We start from the raw sequence: 20078 nt of genomic DNA, 5'->3' as shown, positions 1-20078 counted from the left end.
GAGAGAGAGAGAGAGAGGGAGAGCTTGTTGCCCCCGAGGGTCTCAGTCCTATCTGTCACTGTGCCACAACGATTCGCCCTGTAACTGATCCATGGACACCGAGTCTGCAGGTCAACTGTGACAGACTGCTTGGCGCGCGTGTGTGTGTGTGTGTTTGTTTTCGTCTCAAGGGTGCGGGTGCATCTGCATTCTGTCTCTCTCTGTGCATGGGGGCTGTCAATCTTCATTTCCTGCAGGAGAATGCAGAAACATGCATGTAGGAAGTGTGTATGCGGTCGTTTGCTGCTAATGAGAAGACGTGCAGGTAGAGGCACGGTGAAGGGCATCACGGGGTTAGAGATGCACGATAGCAATATGTTGCCACAGCAACAGTCAATGAGACTTTGTCCAAGTAAGAGGGTGAGGGAGGAGAGGCGGAAACAAGTGAAGCAGTTGCCATAGCGACTTGTCCATTGCAGCTGCCTGTAAATTTCTCTCTCCCCAATGTGAGTGCGTCTGCTTGACTGATGCACCGGTTTTAGCGTCACGGCTGTGTATGTATGTTTGTGACGCCCCAGTCTATCACTCGTGATTTAGGGTGTAACATTTGCAGCTACCTCACATATGTCTGTATCCTTAACACTGCATCTACATATATATATAAAAGCAGGTTTCAAAGGGAGACACAAACCCTCCATCTCTCTTGCCTTCTATAACAGATGCTGTAGTGGTTATTTATGTGGTTGTTCGGCACTACTGTTTGCTCATATCCTCGGGCCTACACACACACACACACACACACACACACAAACACACACACACTCACAGGCACACAAACAGAAGCCAACAGGGGCTGTCACTGTGCCACACTTCTGAGTCTTGTGTGCCATATGCTACCGTAGGCTCCTGGCAGGCAGGAGCGACGTTGTTCACAGTCAGCTAGGAGACTGGTTCAAAGGCCAACGAGGGCCCATCAGGGACCATCCTACATGCACGCACAGCACTGCAGGAGAGGGCGCCTGTTAAAACCTCTCAGGACTGACATTGGACGCTTTCTGAAATGATCTGTATGAGTTTTTTTTACTAGAGGATGCCAGAATTTGTAATTGTAGTTTCCCCGAGCAACAATACAACTTAAAGGGCACCTACTATGCTCATTTTCAGCTCCATATTTTTATTATTAGAATCTGCTGGCATAGCTTTGAATATCTAATACTCTTTATTTATCTTATGCTGGGCCTCGGTTCAGCCTGTCGGTTCATCCAGCACCTGAAAAAAGCCATTTTAGCTACCTTTCAAACATCCATCTCACAGGCTGCCTCTTACAAACAAAAGGTTTGAACAGAAAGTGGGTGGGCTCAGAGAATTGTTCCATTTGGGATGCGTGCCACCACCTCAAGCCAATGGTAGAGAAAACATTGCCTCATTATTTGAATTTTTTGCCATATGAGGATCTACCACTGAAACAGTACATAGTGTGTATGACAGAATATAAGAAAATTCATAATAGGTCCTCTTTAACTAAATATCTTCAACTTGCCTCAGAAATTTATATTCTATATATTATAGATAATTTATAGTTTGTAAGCATGTTTAGGCAACAATAATTTAAATAAAAACAGCTAATATTAGACCATTCTCAGATCCTGCCTCCATCATGCACATTTATACTTGCTTTCAGTAAAATAATAGCACATAAAACTTAATGAGATGCAACCCTGGACCTAAATTTTGTCTTCTAATGTTATTACGTGACAGTTTCATAGGTAACGTTTTAGCTATCTTTCCATCTTTCACCTCAAGGCAGGCAACAACTAACAATTTGTGCCAGTGCAAAATGATGGCGTCCAAGAAAACTGTGTTTTTCTAGAGATTCCACACAGGGGGGGGCTGACCTAGAATTAGGATGATATAGTTGTCCCTGCAGCTCAAGGCGTTTGGAAATTTGCATTTATGGGATTTCCAAGTTCCAAGGTGCAAAATAAAATGAGGAAATTATGGAAATTTATTGCAGACATGATATATTAAGAGCCAGTGGCCTTTTATTTTGTGTTGATAGCAAGCTGAATGTTCTTCAGAGGGGAGTGTATAGACATCAGCTTCACTCCTGTGGGGCCCAGCTTTCATGTGTCATCCCGGTACCTTTTTTTTAACCTTGTGTATGTTGTGCTTGTGGTGCCACATTGCTTTGAGTGCATTTACTAGAGAGTGGCTGTTTACACAGTGTTAAACATCCCTTCTCTACAGCAGAGAGCTCTTTGGGATGAACTCTTGACACCAACACGTTGAGCTACCCCAACATAAGAGCTGTTCTTCAGATATTCTATGAATTTATTTGGACATCCCCAGTTGCAACTAATTGCTTCAGGCTGCCATCAAATTTCTGCCTTTGCTTGTGGGATCAGTTGCACATACGGATGCTTGACCGCATCAGTTTTGGTCAATCTGGGCCTCAGTGGGACATAAAGACTGATGTACGACTGGCTCTAATGTGCAGCACTACAGTAGCTGGTGATTTTCTTCAAGCATTTTTCAAGCTTTAATCACCAGGAAACATTTGATAAGATTCTTGCAGTGGCGCCTCGTATTATTGCCTGTTGTTAGAATCATTGGCTAAAATCTAAATTACCTCAAGCCCATTTTTAAAAGCAGACATCCAGCTGCAGGGAGTAGTGCAGTACTGATTCAGTACTATGTTTTCATCCAGCTGAGCAATTTGCAGTTTGTTCCATGTATCATGGCCTAACAGAATGTGTAATCAAGAAGAATATGAGAGGCATGAATAGAGTTATTGACTTTTTGTTCTTTTACACCCTCCTTTTTCCTCTCTGTGTATGCAGATATTCGTGACCGCAGGAAGAAGCCCGTGATGCTGTTTATTCACGGCGGCTCCTACATGGAAGGCACAGGAAACATGTTTGATGCCAGCGTCCTTGCCGCCTACGGCAACGTCATCGTGGTGACCATGAACTACCGGCTTGGCGTGCTCGGTGAGTGACCCGGATGACTTCTTCACGCTAACAGAACTGCTCCAACAAATAGATTTTATACCCATATATTCCCAAATGTTGAACTAAAGAAAATAACGTGTACACTTCTCTCAGTAAACCTGTCTTCTTTTATCCGAATTGAGTCGATGATGGGTGACATGAACAAACTCCATCAGTGCAGGCCTCATTAGAGCTCACTCTCGCCTGCCTAAACACTGATTGTGCTTAAATTTTCTTTCAATGCCGATGTTTTTATTTTATTTTATTTTTTTACAAACCCTTGCATTGTAACCCCCCCATCTCCCCCAGTGTTTTGGGGGTGAACTTGAGATGAAGAAACCATTGTGCCTCATCAGAAACACAGGTGAAAGGAAAGTCTGGCTCAACTTGATCCCGTATTAAGTATGAATATTCTGAGGGCTGTTCATCATCATCATCAGTTAAAATCTTCAAAGATCATTAAAAAATACAATTCAAGCTTAGTTTTCATGTGATATCCCAGGGTGGGGCTACCAGAGTATATCATGATCATTTGGGAAATTTACGGCTTAATCTGATTTCTGTAAAAATGCAAACGTTGTGGTGCACCCTGATACAACGCGACTGGAAGAACAAAAGTATAAAAGTGCATAAACACCCATTGATTGTTTATGGTTAAATGCAGACGTTTAGAGGACATGAAAGCAGGCTGTATCACCTGCACACAGGAGGACTGTGATTTATAAAGGCAACAGATGTGCAGGTGTGCATATGCGTTTTTTATAAATCTGAGACTTGTTTTTCCCCGTGCATGCCATCTTCCATTTTTGTGCGCACTTTTATTGTGGATCCGTCATACTTTTTTTTTTTTTTTTCTTTTCATAAATGAGGCTCACCTGAAGGCAGAATAAGTAGAATAGAGTGGAGAACCACTGGTAGGAAGGAAGATATGGTAGTGCAATGTATTAATCAGAAGAATTTCACCTGGGAGCCCTGTGTGATGTCACCATTGACTTATTTTTAGTGCATCTGAAGCCCATTGCTTTAAATTTTCAAATTATAACTTTTTGTTTTGTCCTCTTCTAGATTTCTCCACACTACATCTTTATTACAAGCTGTCAGAGTTACAGTGCTGTGAAAAAGTGTTTGCCCTCTTCCTGATGACTTAGGTTTTGCATATTTGTTGCACATATTTGCGATCATCAAATCTGATAACTGGCAACAAGTTTTTGACATCTCTGTGGAGGAATTCTGCCCCATTCTTCTTTGCAGAGTCGTTTTAATTCACCCACATTGGAGAGTTTTTCAGCATGAACTGCCTGTTTAAGGTCATGCCAAAGCATCTCAATCTCAAAGTCTGGACTTTGATTAGACCGCTCCAGAACCTTCATTTTGGTTTTGTTTTTTTTTGGAACCATTCAGAGGTGGACTTGCTGCTGTGTTTCGGATCATTGGCATTCTGTATGATCCGAGTGCACTTTTGAGAGCACAAACTAATGGCCGAACATTTTCCTTCAGGATTTTCTGGTAGAGAGCAGAATTCACGGTTCCATCGGTTACAGCAAGTCGTCCAGATCCTGAAGCAGCAAAGCAGCCCCAGACCATCACACTACCACCACCATGTTTGACTGTATCATGTTCTTTTTATGAAATGCTGTGTTAGTTTAAGGCCAGATGTAACGGGATTCAAACCTTCCAAAAAGTTCATCTTTTGTCTCATCAGTCCTCAGAATATTTTCCCAAAAGTCTCGGGGATGATCAAGAAGTTTCTGACAAATGTGAGATGAGCCTTTGTGCTCTTGGTCAGCAGTAGTTTTCTCCTTGAAATTTTTTTCCAGTCTCTTTCTTACTGTTGAATCATGAACTCTGACCTTAACTGAGGCAAGTGAGGCCTGCAGTTCTTTAGATGTTGTTCTGGTTTCTTTGAGTCATCGATGTGCTCTTGGAGTAATTTTGGTAGGCCAGCCACTCCTGGGAAGGTTCACCATTGTTCCATGTCTTCTGCATTTGTGGATCATGACTCTCACTGTGGTTCACTGGAGTCCCAAAGCCTTAGAAATGGCTTTGTAACCCTTTGTTTACCAGCTGTTCCTTTAGATGGTGGCACAGTGTGTTGCTTTTTTGAGATCTTTTAGCCTACTCCACTTTGATCTGCACTCCTTTATTTCTAATTTAGTTTATATAGACTTAAATCTTTTCATCGTGTGGCCATACATCCTGTTTTGTTTTTTAATTTGGCTACTGAGTCCTGCATTGCCAGTAAGTCCATTAAAATTAGAAATGCAAGAAGGGAACAAGCATGCAAATCATACACAGATGTGGCATTTTTACTGACATAGAAATGCGCCTCACACTTCTTCATTTTAACTACACGCCCTCGCCCAGCGCCTCCAACCTTCAGATGACTGTTTCGCCGATGTATAATTCATTCCACAAAGGGCAGGGATTGTAAAAAGAAAAATGCCTTTGCAGAGTATTTTGGTAGGGGAAGGCTTGGCTATGATGCACTTTTGAGCTGTTAGTACCAGCAGCAGCACTGAGGGAAAGTGAGGGATTTTGAAAGTAGTTAAAGTGGCTTTACAGGCCCGGCGTAGCACGCTGTAACCTGTCTGCTCAGTTCACTGTGGGATCTGCCAGCACAGTATTGTCTGCCACCTCAGCTCTCCGGCACGAGCTCGTCATCCCTTTTTTTGAAAATACACTCGACTTCTCCTCTTTGTTACCGCACTCTGTCTCGCTCCACTGAGACCAAGTAATTTAGCTTGGAGAGGAGGAACATGCCTCTAAGGAGGCAGGTGCTAACTAAAGGAAACTAAGTGCTTTAGATATTTCATTAGCCGAAGAGAAAGTGGGCTCCTGGAAGCTGTTTTAAAATAGGCTGCCTGGCTTTGATTTGTTTTGTTTCTTTCTTAAAGGATGTTGCTGTGTTGTTTTTGGAGCATTTAAAAAGGCTTTACGGCAGTGACACGTTTTCATTTGCATGCAATTACCCAAAGTGTTTGCCTTTCATTGCTTCCCTATTGAATTCATCAGCAATCTTCTGCTACAGTGAATAATAGAATGCAACATAAAATATCTTTTAAATGACTATTAAAAGAGGCCTTTTTTTTTTGCTTTTGTTATTGCTGATTACTGCTATCTATAAAACTCATTCTTCTCATCATGTTAATTGTTAAAGAACAGCCAAATCCACCCAAAATCTAACCTTTGTGGTTTAGCTTTAGCACTAGCGTCATTCTCCTCCTCAAAGTGCCACCACCAGTGTTGTGGAGCTGTAATTAGCTGTAATTAGCTTGCAGGTGAAGTAGTGCTCGTTAGCAGCTAACACACACTTGTTGTGATACAGAATAATATGTATACTACTGTCCTGAGTGCTGTCGCGCTAGCTCACCTGACTGATACAACTGTAAAATTGTGAATAAGGGATTTTTTTTCTCTTCTGTCTTACTGAAAAGATCAAGAAAATGTTGTAATCTCGTTTCCTTTTCCTACATTGCATCACTCATTTCAACATGCACTTTGTAACGTTATAACAAACATCACTAAAGAATGTGGGAGCATGCCTGTGTGTCTCAGGGCAGCAGTTAGTTTTTTTCATATTTACAGCATATAATAGATAGAAAGTAATTAGCATTACTGACATACAGCAAAGAATGATTCGCCCTGCATTAATCTGGAATTAATGAACATAAGTGGATGGATATCATCTGAACAGGGAATAATTTAAAGTTATATTTGCCTGTTTCTTTATTCCCTTTGAAATTTGGTTGGTACACTTTTTTCTTTGTCCATTGCCACACTAAAGCTACTGAATGAAACTAGTTACACTATATTAACAAAAGCATTGGCTTGTCTGCCTTCACACACATATGAACTTGAGTGACATCCCATTCTTAATTCATAGGGTTTAATGTGACATATTCATCTCTTCTGGGAAGGCTTTCCATGAGGTTTAGGAGTGTTTTTGGGAATTTTTGACCATTCTCCCAGAAGCACATTTGTGAGGTCAGATACTGATGTTGGATGACAAAGCCTGGCTCACAGTCTCTGCTCTAATTCCTCCTAAAGGTGTTCTATCAGGTTCAATTCAGAAGTGTGTGCAGGCTGGTCAAGGTCTTCCACACCAAACTCACTCATTCATGTCTTTATGGACTGGCTTTGTGCACTGGTGTGCGATCATGTTGGAACAGGAAGGGGCCATCCCCAAACTGTTCCCACAAAGCTAAGAACATGAAATTGTCCAAAATGTCTTGGTATGCTGAAGCATTAAGAGTTCCTTTCACTGGAATTAAGGGGCCGGGAAAAACTCCTGAAAAACAACCCCACACCATAATCCCCCCTCCACCAAACTTTACACTTGGCACAATGCAGTCAGACAAGTATCGTTCTCTTGGCAACCACCAAACCCAGACTCGTCCATCACATTTCCAGATGGAGAAGCGTGATTCGTCACTCCAGAGAGCATGTCTGCATTGCTCTAGAGTCCAGTGGTGGCGTGCTTCACACCACCGCATCCGACGCTTTGCATTGCGATTAATGAAGTAAGATGCAGCTGCTCGGCCATGGAAACCAATTCCATGAAGCTTTCTACTCACTGTTCTTCAGCTAATCTGAAGGCCACGTGAAGTTTGGAGGTCTGTAGTGATTGACTCTGCAGATAGTTAGCAACCTCAGCATAGTGTGCATAGGTCAGTCTTTAGAGCACAGAATGAAGATTACAGTTATCTAAGTTCAGTTTCACAGTGATACAGGCACAAGGAGCTATTCAATGTGAAAGGGTCATGGTGAAGTGAAAATCTTACTTTTGAAAAAGTATCCAATATCTTTGGATCAGACACACTCACCTACTTCAAATTTACCACAATCAGAGACAATGCTAATACCCAAGTGCAGAGCAAAAATGAGACATCTGGCTTTTGCACAGGTAGGTGTTTCAACAGTCCCTCTGTTCCAAATGTACTCGGTCTACCTTAGTTATTTGAGCTGTTTTTATATGTCTAAAACAGCTAATGGCAACAGCATGCTAATGAGGTACAGTCATGATAAAATGATTTAAATATAATCAGCAGAACCTGACATAATACATGTTGTCATTATTTATTTAATAAACATCAGGTTAAAATGTAGAAGCAGTGTGTGAAAGACTAAGTTCACTCTTACTGTCAGAACTAATAAGGTAAGTTGCAGCCAGGTGCTGCTGATCAAAAGCACTTGATTTACTGATCATCAGCAAATGCGAGCACCTCTGTAAAAGAAAAGGTTTAAGCAGTTTGCTGGTCTGGAGCATTCAGGTGTGTGTTGCAAGGATCTGAACAAGCAACAAGACTTCTGGAACTATGTCCTTTGGATAGATGAGACTAAAGTGGAGACGCCCTGTAGTTTGGACCTTACAGGAGGAGAGTTGTGCATAAATGAATGCCCACCTCAATGGACTGCAGCAATGCTGTAAAGAAGAGTGGGCCAGCATTCCTCCACAAAGATGTGAGAAACTGATAAAGTCATATAGAAAGCAATTAGTAAATTAAAGCTATTGCTGAAGGTGGTTCTACAAGCTATTGACTCATGGGGTTTTTCACACACTTTTCTTTCTTTTTACCATGACTGTAGATCAGCCAATTTAATGGTTGTAGCTTTTGAATGTGTATGAAGAAAAAAATCCCCAGTGCTTAGGACTAGCAGTGGGTCAGTTTAGGCCAGTTGGGGGCCAGCAGGCTTATAATACAGTGGTGCAAACCCTGTTTCTGAAAGTAAAACCAATTCTAGCAAAGTTCCAGGTTAGGTGAACTTTGGAAATTTGGAATAGAAAACAAAGGCTAATTTCCTGCTTGATTTGCTCAACAGGGGTATTGGTAACTTTTCAGGCATGTTTCCACCTCCAGAGTAAAACCTGGCTTCATGGTTGGTTTGTTAACCTGTCAGACCACTTGTGTTTCCAGCCCTCTTTGATTTATTTGTGATAGTATGTCTTATGTGGTGAAATGACAGGATCATATATGTGAGCGTGCCACTTTTATTATCAGACCTGCTTTCGTGATAGTTGCCACAAAGTGGGCTTACAAGGCAATGTTGCATAACAGCTCTTTGGAGATGAACTTTATAGTATTGTTTCATGCCAGCTTGAACCTGGTTTGGTGAGTTTTAGATAAAAGTAATCCTGTACAGAAGACATTTAAATACATGGATTACAAATATAGTTTTCAAAGATGATAAAAATAAGTCAGAAGCCTCAGCAGCTCCTCATGGCTGTTTGCTGAATTTGAAAAGAGATAATGGTAAAGTATTAGATTCGCCCAGAGTATATATGTCATGTGCGTTAGGTAGGGCTTAATTATCTACCCTTTTGCATTACATCTCTCTCTTCCTCCTTTCAGTACTCAAGTTGCATTTCTGCATTTTCCTCTTCCTGCACCCTGTCTGCAACACTCTAATCGCATTCTTTGAGTCAAGGAGAAAGCAAATTGTGGGGGAGACTTTGTCATTTGTATGCAAAGAGACAGCCTCAGCCATCTCCCAAATATGAGAGCCATCCAGAGCAATTTGGCCATGATTGGGAGAAATGTGAGTAATCTTTCACCCCATGCATCCCGCATGATGGATGGCATTTTCCTTTGACAGAGAGAGGCACGCAGCAAAGCTAGTGTGGGGTTAGAAGCGAGCGTTTGTGTGTTTAGAGGTGGTGTGCACCGGGCACGTGTAGCTGCATGCATTCATGCATATCAATGTCTGCTCTGTGAATACGCTGTGCGATGGTTTCTGCTGTGTTTGTGTTCTTGCTTCAGCAATCCGACATGCCGATTTGGAAGGGCAACGCAGGAATTATTGATACAGAAGCTAGATGTGGTCATGCGATATGAAAACTCAACACTGCATGTGTTTCTGTGCGGGCTGGCATCTTTGCATGAGATCCTATTCAGTATCAACTGTCAGACCCCTCCTGTGCATATGGGATGCTCGAGCTGTGTTCGTGAGTTCAGTGATGCGGCCCTCTGCTGTTTCAGTTAGTGGTGCAAGAGTTCAATTTTGTGGTCTTGGTTTACGAAGCCTACCACAAATTAGTTTGAGGCTTGCAACGTTTTCTATCGCTGTATGGTTTCAATTTAGCAGAGTATTTAATTACCCCGATCATATAAATGATTAAAGCTGGAGTTGAGTTAATTGGAATGCACTGCTGCTAATTAAGAGTTAAAGCTGGTCTTTTAAAACATGCCTTGCCCATACCGTTTCTGAAGAGCAAGAGGAAGTGTAATTTATTCTGCTCCTGAGCTTTAAATCTGGTTGTCAAAACTCATAAATGTATGTAAATCAGTTCATCTAATGCATAGTGAATGTTTTTAGCACTTTGGACAGTGTATGCTCATTGTCCACTGTAATTAACATGTTGCTGTTGCAACATTATTTAAAATTGGACCAAACTGGAGAATTATGTGGCACGGAGGTTTTGCCAAAAATAGAAAATAACTGATTGTTAATTGGTTTATCTGGTAGTCACCGGGTTTTGGTCTTTTTACAGGATATTTTGAAAGTAACAAAAAATATACTGTATGAGTATATGTACATGTTCAGTGTCAGTAGTTGGGCCGAGACCAATTTTTTAAAAAGTAAAAAAACAATTATTCTGATCATAGGCGTAGGAACCAGGGGGGATGGGGTGGACATGTCCCCCCCATAGTGGAGACAGGGTCATTTGTCCCACCCAAAAATAACACAGTGGAGGAAAATAAATACTTGATTTTGAAATCTTTAACTCGCGTGCTTTTATTTTGAAAGCGCAACATAGCGTCATGTCACCCCACACACACACACACACACACACACACACCCCCACACCCCCTTCTGAACAGCTCTGCGACAGTTGATAAGTGATATCGATAATGGAAGCGGAATTGCTAAATTCTTACTAATTCCCATCCTCAGGCAGGAGTGAGGAACTCTTGAATGAGGTAAAACGGTCTGTCGGGAATGTTGCCATCAATATGGCTTGTTTATAACGTCTTGTTGTCAAATTACTTTCATATATAGAAACCAAATCTTTTTGGTTCAGTCATCTTAATCCTGGGATGGTCACTCGTCCAATATTTAACTGCTAACTTTGCCTAGAAGTTAGCTAGACGAGCCAAAATGTTTTGTTATCTCATTTCAACACAATGCCACCACCAACGAAAAGACTGAAACAGCAGCAGGACTTACTTTGTGGAGAGGCTGAAGAAGCTCTGATGAGGTCTTAAATTAGTTTAGAGAAATATGTATCAACCTGTTATTAATTTTTAAATATAAACCTAAACAATTTAATCATGAGAAGAACTGGTTCAGGGAAGAGAGAGGAGAGCCAGATGGAGCTTCAGGGTGCGAGGTCAGCTATAAAATCCATATTAATAATAATAGATCCAGAAAGAACAGGTGAGGACTGATGTCAGTTTTTTTTTTTTTCCAAGATAAATTTTCAATAATGTTTTCATTATTTCCACAGCACTTATAAGCGTATGGGTTGGGTTATGTTTAGGTTGACAGGCGCAGTACAACACCCCACTAGAGTTGGTGAAATGCTTCTCCACAGTGACCAATAAGTGGGGTTGTTTTTCTTGTTTAGTATAAAATGAACCACCTTTAGGCTCAGGAGCTGTGCCTCATCTCCGAAACCATTTTGTATGTTCAGGAGCAGCAATGCAGCACAAAGGAGACAGGAAAAGGAGAGGGTGGTACAGGGTCTGAGGTGAGGTCTTAAAATAAATGAGTGAAACCTTTTCCTGTAAGGTTAGGTGATGCTGTAAACAGAGTTGACAGCGTATGAGAGATAATGTATACATCTAAGAGTTGGGCAATAAATCAATAACAATATGTATTGCAATAGACACGTGATCATTATAGCATTTTTTATGCTTTGCTCCGAGTATTTATGGATCTGTCAGGTTTCCGATATGTGTCCCCCCCAATAGTAAACTCATTCCTACGCCCTTGATTCTGATATCAGTACAGCAGTTGATGCTCTTTTTTATTTCCACCCAGAGCACTCTCAAATGTTTGTGTGTAGCGGAGTATAATAGAAGCTGCCCGGCTGCTAGTTTTAAAACCTAGCTGAGTTTGTACTCGACCTTATTTCGGCTAATTTTCTGAAGGCGTTCCACGCAAGTCTTTGACGGCTGTTGTCGGTCGTGGCTTTGCAAGTTCTTCTTTTGCACTTGTTTCACGCATGTTTAACGTTAGCAGGGTGTTCTTTTTATGGCGGTTAGGCCCCTACAAGTTGTCCGCTTACTGCCACCTTCTGGCAACAATAGCACATTACATCCTACTGGGATAAAAGCAAAGGAAAGACAAACATTTGTCACATAAGCATAAATCATGACCATACAAAACCAGTATACTAACTCCAATGCCAGTATATTAGTATTGTTGGCTCACATACTTTGTTTCAAGTTTAGAGAGTGAGGATATTGTCCAATAGATACATTTTTTTATATATATAACATAATGCAGAAAAGGGGGGTAAAATAGCAGCCTCATTTTCCCATTTCAATATAAATTTACCAGAATTCTTTTTTTTTTTCTTTTTTTTTGTGTGTTTTTCTGTTTTTAATTTAATATTAAAATATTAACTTTATTTATATCGGCACACATGGGACTGATATAGCATATAGATATATCACTGATAGTGATATATCTATATGCTAGGATAATATCAGCCAATAACAGCGGCCAGTCGATACATCTGTCAAACCGTCCTGTTGAGCAAAACTCCTGTTTTGACCTGATTTCTAACTGAAAGACAGAAACTCTTCTTACAGTTAACATTCAAACTGGTCTCCACTGGTTTTCTGATCTTATTGACAACTCAAAGTGCTTTATTTAGTGAGATGTTCTACACTCTACCTTTATTCCAGCCTGCAACTCCCCCATTTTTATCCTGGTTAGTGCTTTGCTACTTCTGCGGCCTGTTTAGATCTCCTTTCCCTTGTGGCAACTTGCTCCTTAATCCATCCATTGTAGACCCTTCACAGCATCTCATTTAGTGAGTTACAGTCCCAGTCAGGACAGCAGCTTTGTATCCTGTGGGAAGAAAGCCCCCAAGAACCATTTCTTGAAAGAACAAACTGGTCTTGATTTTTTTTTTTTTTAATAATAATTTAAAAATTCCCCCCTCTGCTTCTTTTTTTTTATTATTGTTATTCAAAAACAGTTATTAAGGAATAAAGGCATAGCTGGGATTTACATTTCCATTAACATGTAAATAAATAGTTTCTCTCACTCTCTCTGCTAATCTCTCCCCTCTGGGCTTTATCTGTATGTTTGTGTCTGTGTATGCGCGATAGAGCTGATACGTGAGCATTTAAGAAAAACAAAATGAAAGTCAAGCACAGAGAGGAAAGGCAGTAATAGAGGTTTGAGGGGTGTTATTTCTTTTTCTTTTTTTTTTTCCCATCTGGGTGATTGAGAGATGTGATCTTTTCTCTATCTTCCCTGACACCCCTGTTTAACAGTTGCCTCACCAGCCGTGGCAGCTCTACACAAATGCTAACCACCGTGGAATTATTCACCTAGCAGGACACGCCTGACTCCGTGCGTATGCTAATGTGGTGGAATTGTACCTGTCTGCAGCCAGACAGGCGCGTTCGCGGCGAGACGAGCTTCAGAGGGGGAGAGAGGAGCAGCGGGCAGTCTCCAGCGAGGTCTCTGCAGGGAATTCGGCCGAGTTAAATATGTAATGAAAAGCTTCACCGGGCCACCGAGCAATTGACCTTGGCTTGGCTGCTGTGGAGACAGACGTGCTTACAGTACATACGTCACCTCCACCCCAGTGAGCTTTTTACATCCCTCGGCTGCCTGAGAGGAGAGAAAATGAGACTGTGTATTCATTCAGACATTAACAATGATGATAAGAGAGGTGGAACAGCACGGCACAAAGCTTATAGAATTTGTTATTTTTAGTGCTGCAACCCTTGCATCAACATAATGTATGCCTCCTGAGCTGACTCTGTGTGTGTGTGTGTGTGTGTGTGTGTGTGTGTGTGTGTGCTATGGCCAAGATACTTGTAGAATATAGGGTGAGATTTTAAGAGATGAGAGAAGTGACAGTGGGGGAGAGATGAGAGTGAGGGCAGAGAGCAGAAGACGAGGGAGGAGAGGGGCTCCATTTGCCTGCGATGCTAAAAATAAAGCTTGCATATTTTTGAGTGTGCACTAGAGCAGACATTCATCTAGGGCACAATTATATATGCTTCGTATTGCTGTCTGTGCACACGCACACAGGAGAGATGGCACTGACTCTTCAATGCAGTACACACACACACGCACGCACATACACACTCGCTCTCTCTTTCGCACTGCTACTTTTGAATTGGTATTCATAGAGCGTGGATTTGAAAAATGTCTCCTCCAGGCTTCTGTGGGGGGTCTTTAGTGGGGGGTGGGGGGGTTAGCTGTGCGTACCATGCTATGAGCAGACATCAGTGTGAAACGTGACCTGACAGGACCACAGAAGATATTAAGACACACACAGGCTCTACACCACAGCCTCACACACACACACACACACACACACACACACACACTCACACAATATTCTCAGTCTCCATAGCAACCCCTGACAGAATTGATGAGCAAAGTCCTATTGACTCTGTGTGAGAGGAGAGAAAGGGGGACCGTAGTGTCTTAAGTGTGTGTTGGGTGGTATAGAGTGTGTGACTTTGAGAAAGAGGACAGACTGGTCCACTATTTTCTGAGAGGGGATTAGCCCTTCCATCACACACACACACACACTCCCACGGGCAGGTAGGACGCCAGGAACACGCCCTCCTGCACTGGCACACACATTAACACAGTTACAGGCATGTTTTCAGGCATCCCTCGTGACTTCTTTTCACCGCTCCCCAGACGTTTCTCCTCTGTGCGTCCATGGCCTTGATACTCTCTCAGCCGACACGACTCCTACTTCTTCACTTTCTCTCACCTTCTCTTCTGCTCTCGTCATAATTCACCCTTAAGGAACTTCCAACACTGTGAATCCTACCAGGGAACCGTTCCCACCAGTGACTGAACCGCTCCTTCTCCAAGTCAGAGCTGTGGCTGCTCTTTCAAATAATCCAAGTAATTAAACCTTAGAAAATATTGTGGCTCCCTACCACTGTGGGGGTAATGTGTGACAAAGTAACTTTTAAGAGTAATTAAGTCTCTTTTTGGTTGGAGTTCTAGTAAAAAAAAAAAAATTATATATTTGCTGTTATTTCACAGTTCCTTTTGTAGCCACGAAAATAATGCTTCTGTTTTCCTAACTTTGGCAGGCAGCTACAGCTAGTGTCACTGTGAACGTGTAGCTCAGTTAGCGAGGTGTCACAAAGAGCATCCTTTCTGTCATGGAAGCATTCCTTTTATCATGATAGAAAGGATGAAAAGTACAAGAAAACATTGTAGTCAAATGCAAATTGTATCTGTCATCTGCATGAAGCTCTACTTTTAAGTGAAGTAAGCACCTGCTAGCTTAACACAGCTCTGATACAGCTTTTAGGCTTTTAGCATGGCTAAAGCACCGCTCTACTGAAAGATGCTACTGATATCATGCAGGGAAGCGCTCATTCAGAGGTACTGTAATGTAGTATATATATATATGTCCTCTGGACTATATAACCAATATGCACACGGAGTTGCAACAGGGTGTTTTCTCAGTAGATAACAATAGGTAACCTTTAGGCAGTAATCTAATAATGTAATAAGTAATTTCAAGAGACACATTACCCATAATGCTTCCTGCCTTCAGGTCAGTCTTGAAGTCCAACATTGTAATAAATCTATATAATAGATATATTTAGTTGATCTAACAACAAAAAATAGCCACAGAGTCATCAAAGCAGAAACACTGTCTACTCTTTCCTCTTTCATGAAGCTTAAAGCTCAGGTTGGATCATTTGACCCTGAACCACCTCAGTTATGCTGCTGTAGGCCCAGAGGAACTTTCCATGATGCAAAGAGCCGCTGCTGCACGTCATTAACTTTTGTCTATTTTTTGTTTTTCTGTACTTTTTTTGCTTATGGTCCCTTTATGCTCTGTTTTCCTGGTTGTGCTGGAGGCCTCTTCCTGTTAAAAGAGAGTTTTTCCTTACCACTGTTGCCAAGTGCTTGGTGTTAGCAGGTCATCTGATTGTTCAGATTATTTTCTCTAATATTGCAGAGTCTTTACTGTATAATATATAGACCACCTTGATATGACTGCTCTTGTGAACTGGTGCTTTATCTATACAATGGAATAAAAATTGATCTTGATTGCAGCAGGAGGGAGCTAACAGTCTTATGTAGCTGACACAAGGTGATCACAGATGCTCTGTTTACACTGTGCATCCACGTTTCTCTTTGTCTTTTGCATTTACTAATCCAGTGTTTCAGTAAAAGCCCTCCTTACTTTTTCAGTTTGCTCCCATGTTTTGTCCTCTGCTCATCTTCTATTTCATTTACCCCACCTTGTAACTCTAACCCTCACACGCAATGCATGATTTGCTGTAGGCGCTCTTTTAAGAAAAGAGTTATGGGGCAAATTATGCTGATGTATGTTGCGCATGTCAAACAATCAGCTTTGTAAGTGAGAAACCATGGGCTGGTAATAGCTGCGGATGGATCATCATTACAGAAGGATGACAGCCGTTTGAATCATCGTGCAGCGCTACAGGGCTAACTGGGGGACTTAGTTCTCCCGCAGGGATAGTGGAGTTGTTTGGGGAGCCAAACTATCATCCTCATGCATCTGTATATTCAGATTGGTGCTCATAGAGACAGGCTGTTAGCGAGTGTAAACACTGCTAAGAAAAGCAGTCAGCATTTGTGTGTGGAATCCGCTGCGACACCGTGTGATGTTTGTGTCAGCCTTTGAGCTCTCTTTGCATGCAGTCAACACAAAGATGTAATAATTAACATATGGCATTAGGATTCTACAGTGCTGTGTATTTAATGCTCACTGCACTGTAGGCTGTGTGTGTGTGTTTCCCTTAGTATTTATTCAGACAGAAGTGCTTGGGTTGCTGTGAATTACTAATGTAATCACAAACACAACTGACTTTTCTGTGAAAGAAAAGTAATCCCCGGTGAAAATGGTTTAAATGTGACTTTCTTTCTTTTTCTTTTTTTCTTTTTTTTTGGCCATCCTTTCTGGTTCTTCTTCAGCTGGAGTTTTTTTTTTTAAATGATTTTCTGAACATCCCCAAACAGTTCTCCATGATCCTGAATGAAAGGGTGTGAAGTTGATGCTGTCACCTGATAGTTACATATGTGTTAGGCAGAAAAGAGTGACAGGTGAGGGATTTTTCAGTAAATTAAAATGGCTTTCCTTCCCTCTCCTATAACAATATCCATGTTGTGTGGCTTTTGTTGCACTCAGTGCATCTACTGCAGTAAATTCATACCTGTTTGGCTGCTAAATATTAATGGCATCTAATATCAATAAGAACCCAAACCAGAAGCCATTCATGAAGCCATTGAGAGCTGAGGGCAGTGACAAAATGTATCAAGCATTGACATTTCCTTCATTTTTCTAAAATTAGGATTAAATTGAAATAAAGGTGAAAGCTGCCAATAAATTAGTTTAGCCCTGAGGCATCTCATAATGTGAAGAACTGGTTAGAAGGAAATTCAATAATCTGCTCTCGGTCAGCGAGATTGCAGCCTCGGGCACTTAAAAAATGTAATTCCTTCTCCTGTTGTTTTAGTTGCTAGATTGTTGCACAGTATTTATAATTATAGTGCATGTGAGGGATATTTTTAGAAACACCTTAAGATCTTTAAAAAGATTGGAAATGCTGTCTCTGATACAAACTGGTCTCATACCGGATCCACCTGGAATACAGGGAACTTCGTACCTCCATTTATCCTTGGGTGCAGGCGGAACATTAATCCTAGCCAGCACAATGAACCCAGTCTCACAGCGAAATATGTAAAAGCTATTACATATGCTATATCATACTGTCCAAAATAATACTGGCATAAATTTTCACGTCATAAAAAAGTGTCATCCTGCAATATAAATGATATATCCATGCATTTACGTTCCCGAGTGTGTGCAACAACAACTATAGCTATATCACCTGCCCCTAAGACTTAGTATATTTTTTTTCCAATAAAGGCTGTAAAATTGTGAGATGCCAAAGTTTTTATGTGGGGTATTCTCGAGGTGGTAAATCCAGGCAAATTAATGAAATGAAATTAAAAGTATAAATTTGACACGTGTGGTTGATGTTGTTAAAGGGTCTGTTTTTACCCAAAACAGCATCTTTTCCTGAAATAATCAAACTAAATATTAACATTAAAAGAACGTTAGGTTACACATCAATTAAAAAATACCCGGAGTGAACGCACTCCACACAGAGTCCCCAGGCTGGATTCAAACCCAGGACCTTCTTGCTGCGAGGCGACAGTGCTAATCACCGCACCACCATGACTTATCTTCACATCTGTTCCTCATTGATTTACACACTGCCTGTTATTTCCCATTACACCATCCTGCGCCTCTTCCTGCCAGCCTGCTCTGCTGTGACTCTCTTTCATTCAGAAACACCAGGTCATCTCGGAGCGCCAGCTCTCTTGGTAGTCTTTTAGATGGGGCGCAGCTGGACTCCATGGTCTGTCTACTCTCTTCGTCCCTGGATCTGCACTAAACCTCACTCGTCCGCATGTCCATCCTGCTATTACTGCCGCATTAACCTATCAGCACTGGCTAATACAGCACCTGGGGCCAGAAGGGGAGGTGTGCGTGCTTCGTTGCTCATGCTACATATTCCCCTCTTCTGTTGCACACGTTGGGAATATGTATGACGACATATTTCCAAGTCATTTGCATTTTAGGAGGTGCGAGGTCAAGGACAGACCTGCCCGGTGTCATCGGCATGGCTAGCCGCGATTGACAGGAGGAAAAGTATGATAATGGCAGAGATGATAGGACACTTAACATGAGCACACACACAGTAGCATGTACAACACACGCATAATAAATTGAGACAGCAGAAGGGAGCTGGACAAAAGGGAAAGCGAGTAAAGCGCAGAGAGAGTAGTGAAAGAAATAGAGTTCACCCATCCGTGTAGTTCACTCTTCTCCACTCTCTCACACACACACACAAACACACACACACAAACACGCACACGCCAAACACAGGCTGATCATAGTAACTCACTGGCCCAGTAACAGATGCTGTGAGCAGTGTGGGAGGCAGGCTACACCTGCTCTCCTCCACCTCCTTTATGGTCCACACAGCAAGACCCAAAGACAGTTCATGCCTCTCCCCTTACCCAGCCATGTCATTTCTGAGCCTGAATACTGCACGTGCCACGGCCCACCTCTTTGTATCCACCTGCATTCTTAGACACAACAATGGAGTCAATACCCCCGAAACATACACACACACGGAGTTACATACTGTCCACTGCACTTCGCACTTAAACACGCTGAGAAATGTGCATGCATGCCAGCAAACTCCATTTAGTTTATTAGAGCCAAGCTGTGAATTTTAGATTTTAAGATCCTGTTAATTGTGATAAACTAGTATCTCGAATATCTATGTACACTTTCAACCTGTTACAACACCTGGCCCTTTAATTGAAAAACCTTACCTGGTCCTCTGCGGTGCCGGGTGTGTGTGTGAGGAGCATTTGCACAGGCTCCCCCTGCTCGACGCATTAAAGAATTTATGCAGAGGTGTTAATTTCTATGGCAGTAATGGAATAGTCTATGAATATGTACAAGGAGGGAGGCATTGAGTATGTATGTGTTATCCACCTGTGCTGGATGAAGTGGTATAGGGCTCTCATTAGGAACTGCTGGAGCTAATTATCTAATTAACCAGCCTATCCCGAGGAACCGACCCTTTCCCAATCAGCAAGCCTGAATGAACTGCGTTCACCAACCTAAAGGGAAGGCTGCAGCCGGCTGTGTATCTTTCTGCCGCATTTGCTTTCTACAGCCTTGACATGCCCACTCACACGTGGCTTGACTGAAACAAAGACGGCTGATGATAATGAACGTTTATTTGTTCCTCAGACAGTGCTGTCTTGTGGATGGATGCGTGTGGGTGCGCAGACGTAGACGCTCTGAAAGTAGTTTATGTTTTCCTATGGAAAGCCCTGTGATCTGTTGAGCTTTGAATGAGGCAGATGGTGCCTCCAAAG

The 20078-nt window shown here is 41.9% G+C and overlaps 1 protein-coding gene across 1 annotated transcript in view; it reads left to right on the top strand.

Annotated features, from left to right (window-relative positions):
- nlgn2a (neuroligin 2a) overlaps window positions 1-20078 on the top strand; it is a 158253-nt gene that overhangs the window by 71200 nt on the left and 66975 nt on the right. Inside the window, 1 exon segment of the mRNA XM_030754074.1 lies at window positions 2820-2969. Within this exon segment, the coding sequence (XP_030609934.1) occupies window positions 2820-2969 (150 nt within the window).

This window comes from Archocentrus centrarchus, chromosome 18 (genome assembly GCF_007364275.1).
Source record: "Archocentrus centrarchus isolate MPI-CPG fArcCen1 chromosome 18, fArcCen1, whole genome shotgun sequence".
NCBI lineage: Eukaryota > Metazoa > Chordata > Actinopteri > Cichliformes > Cichlidae > Archocentrus > Archocentrus centrarchus.
The sequence above is the reverse complement of the archived record's forward strand: the minus strand, read 5'-3'. Positions and strand labels throughout refer to the sequence as shown.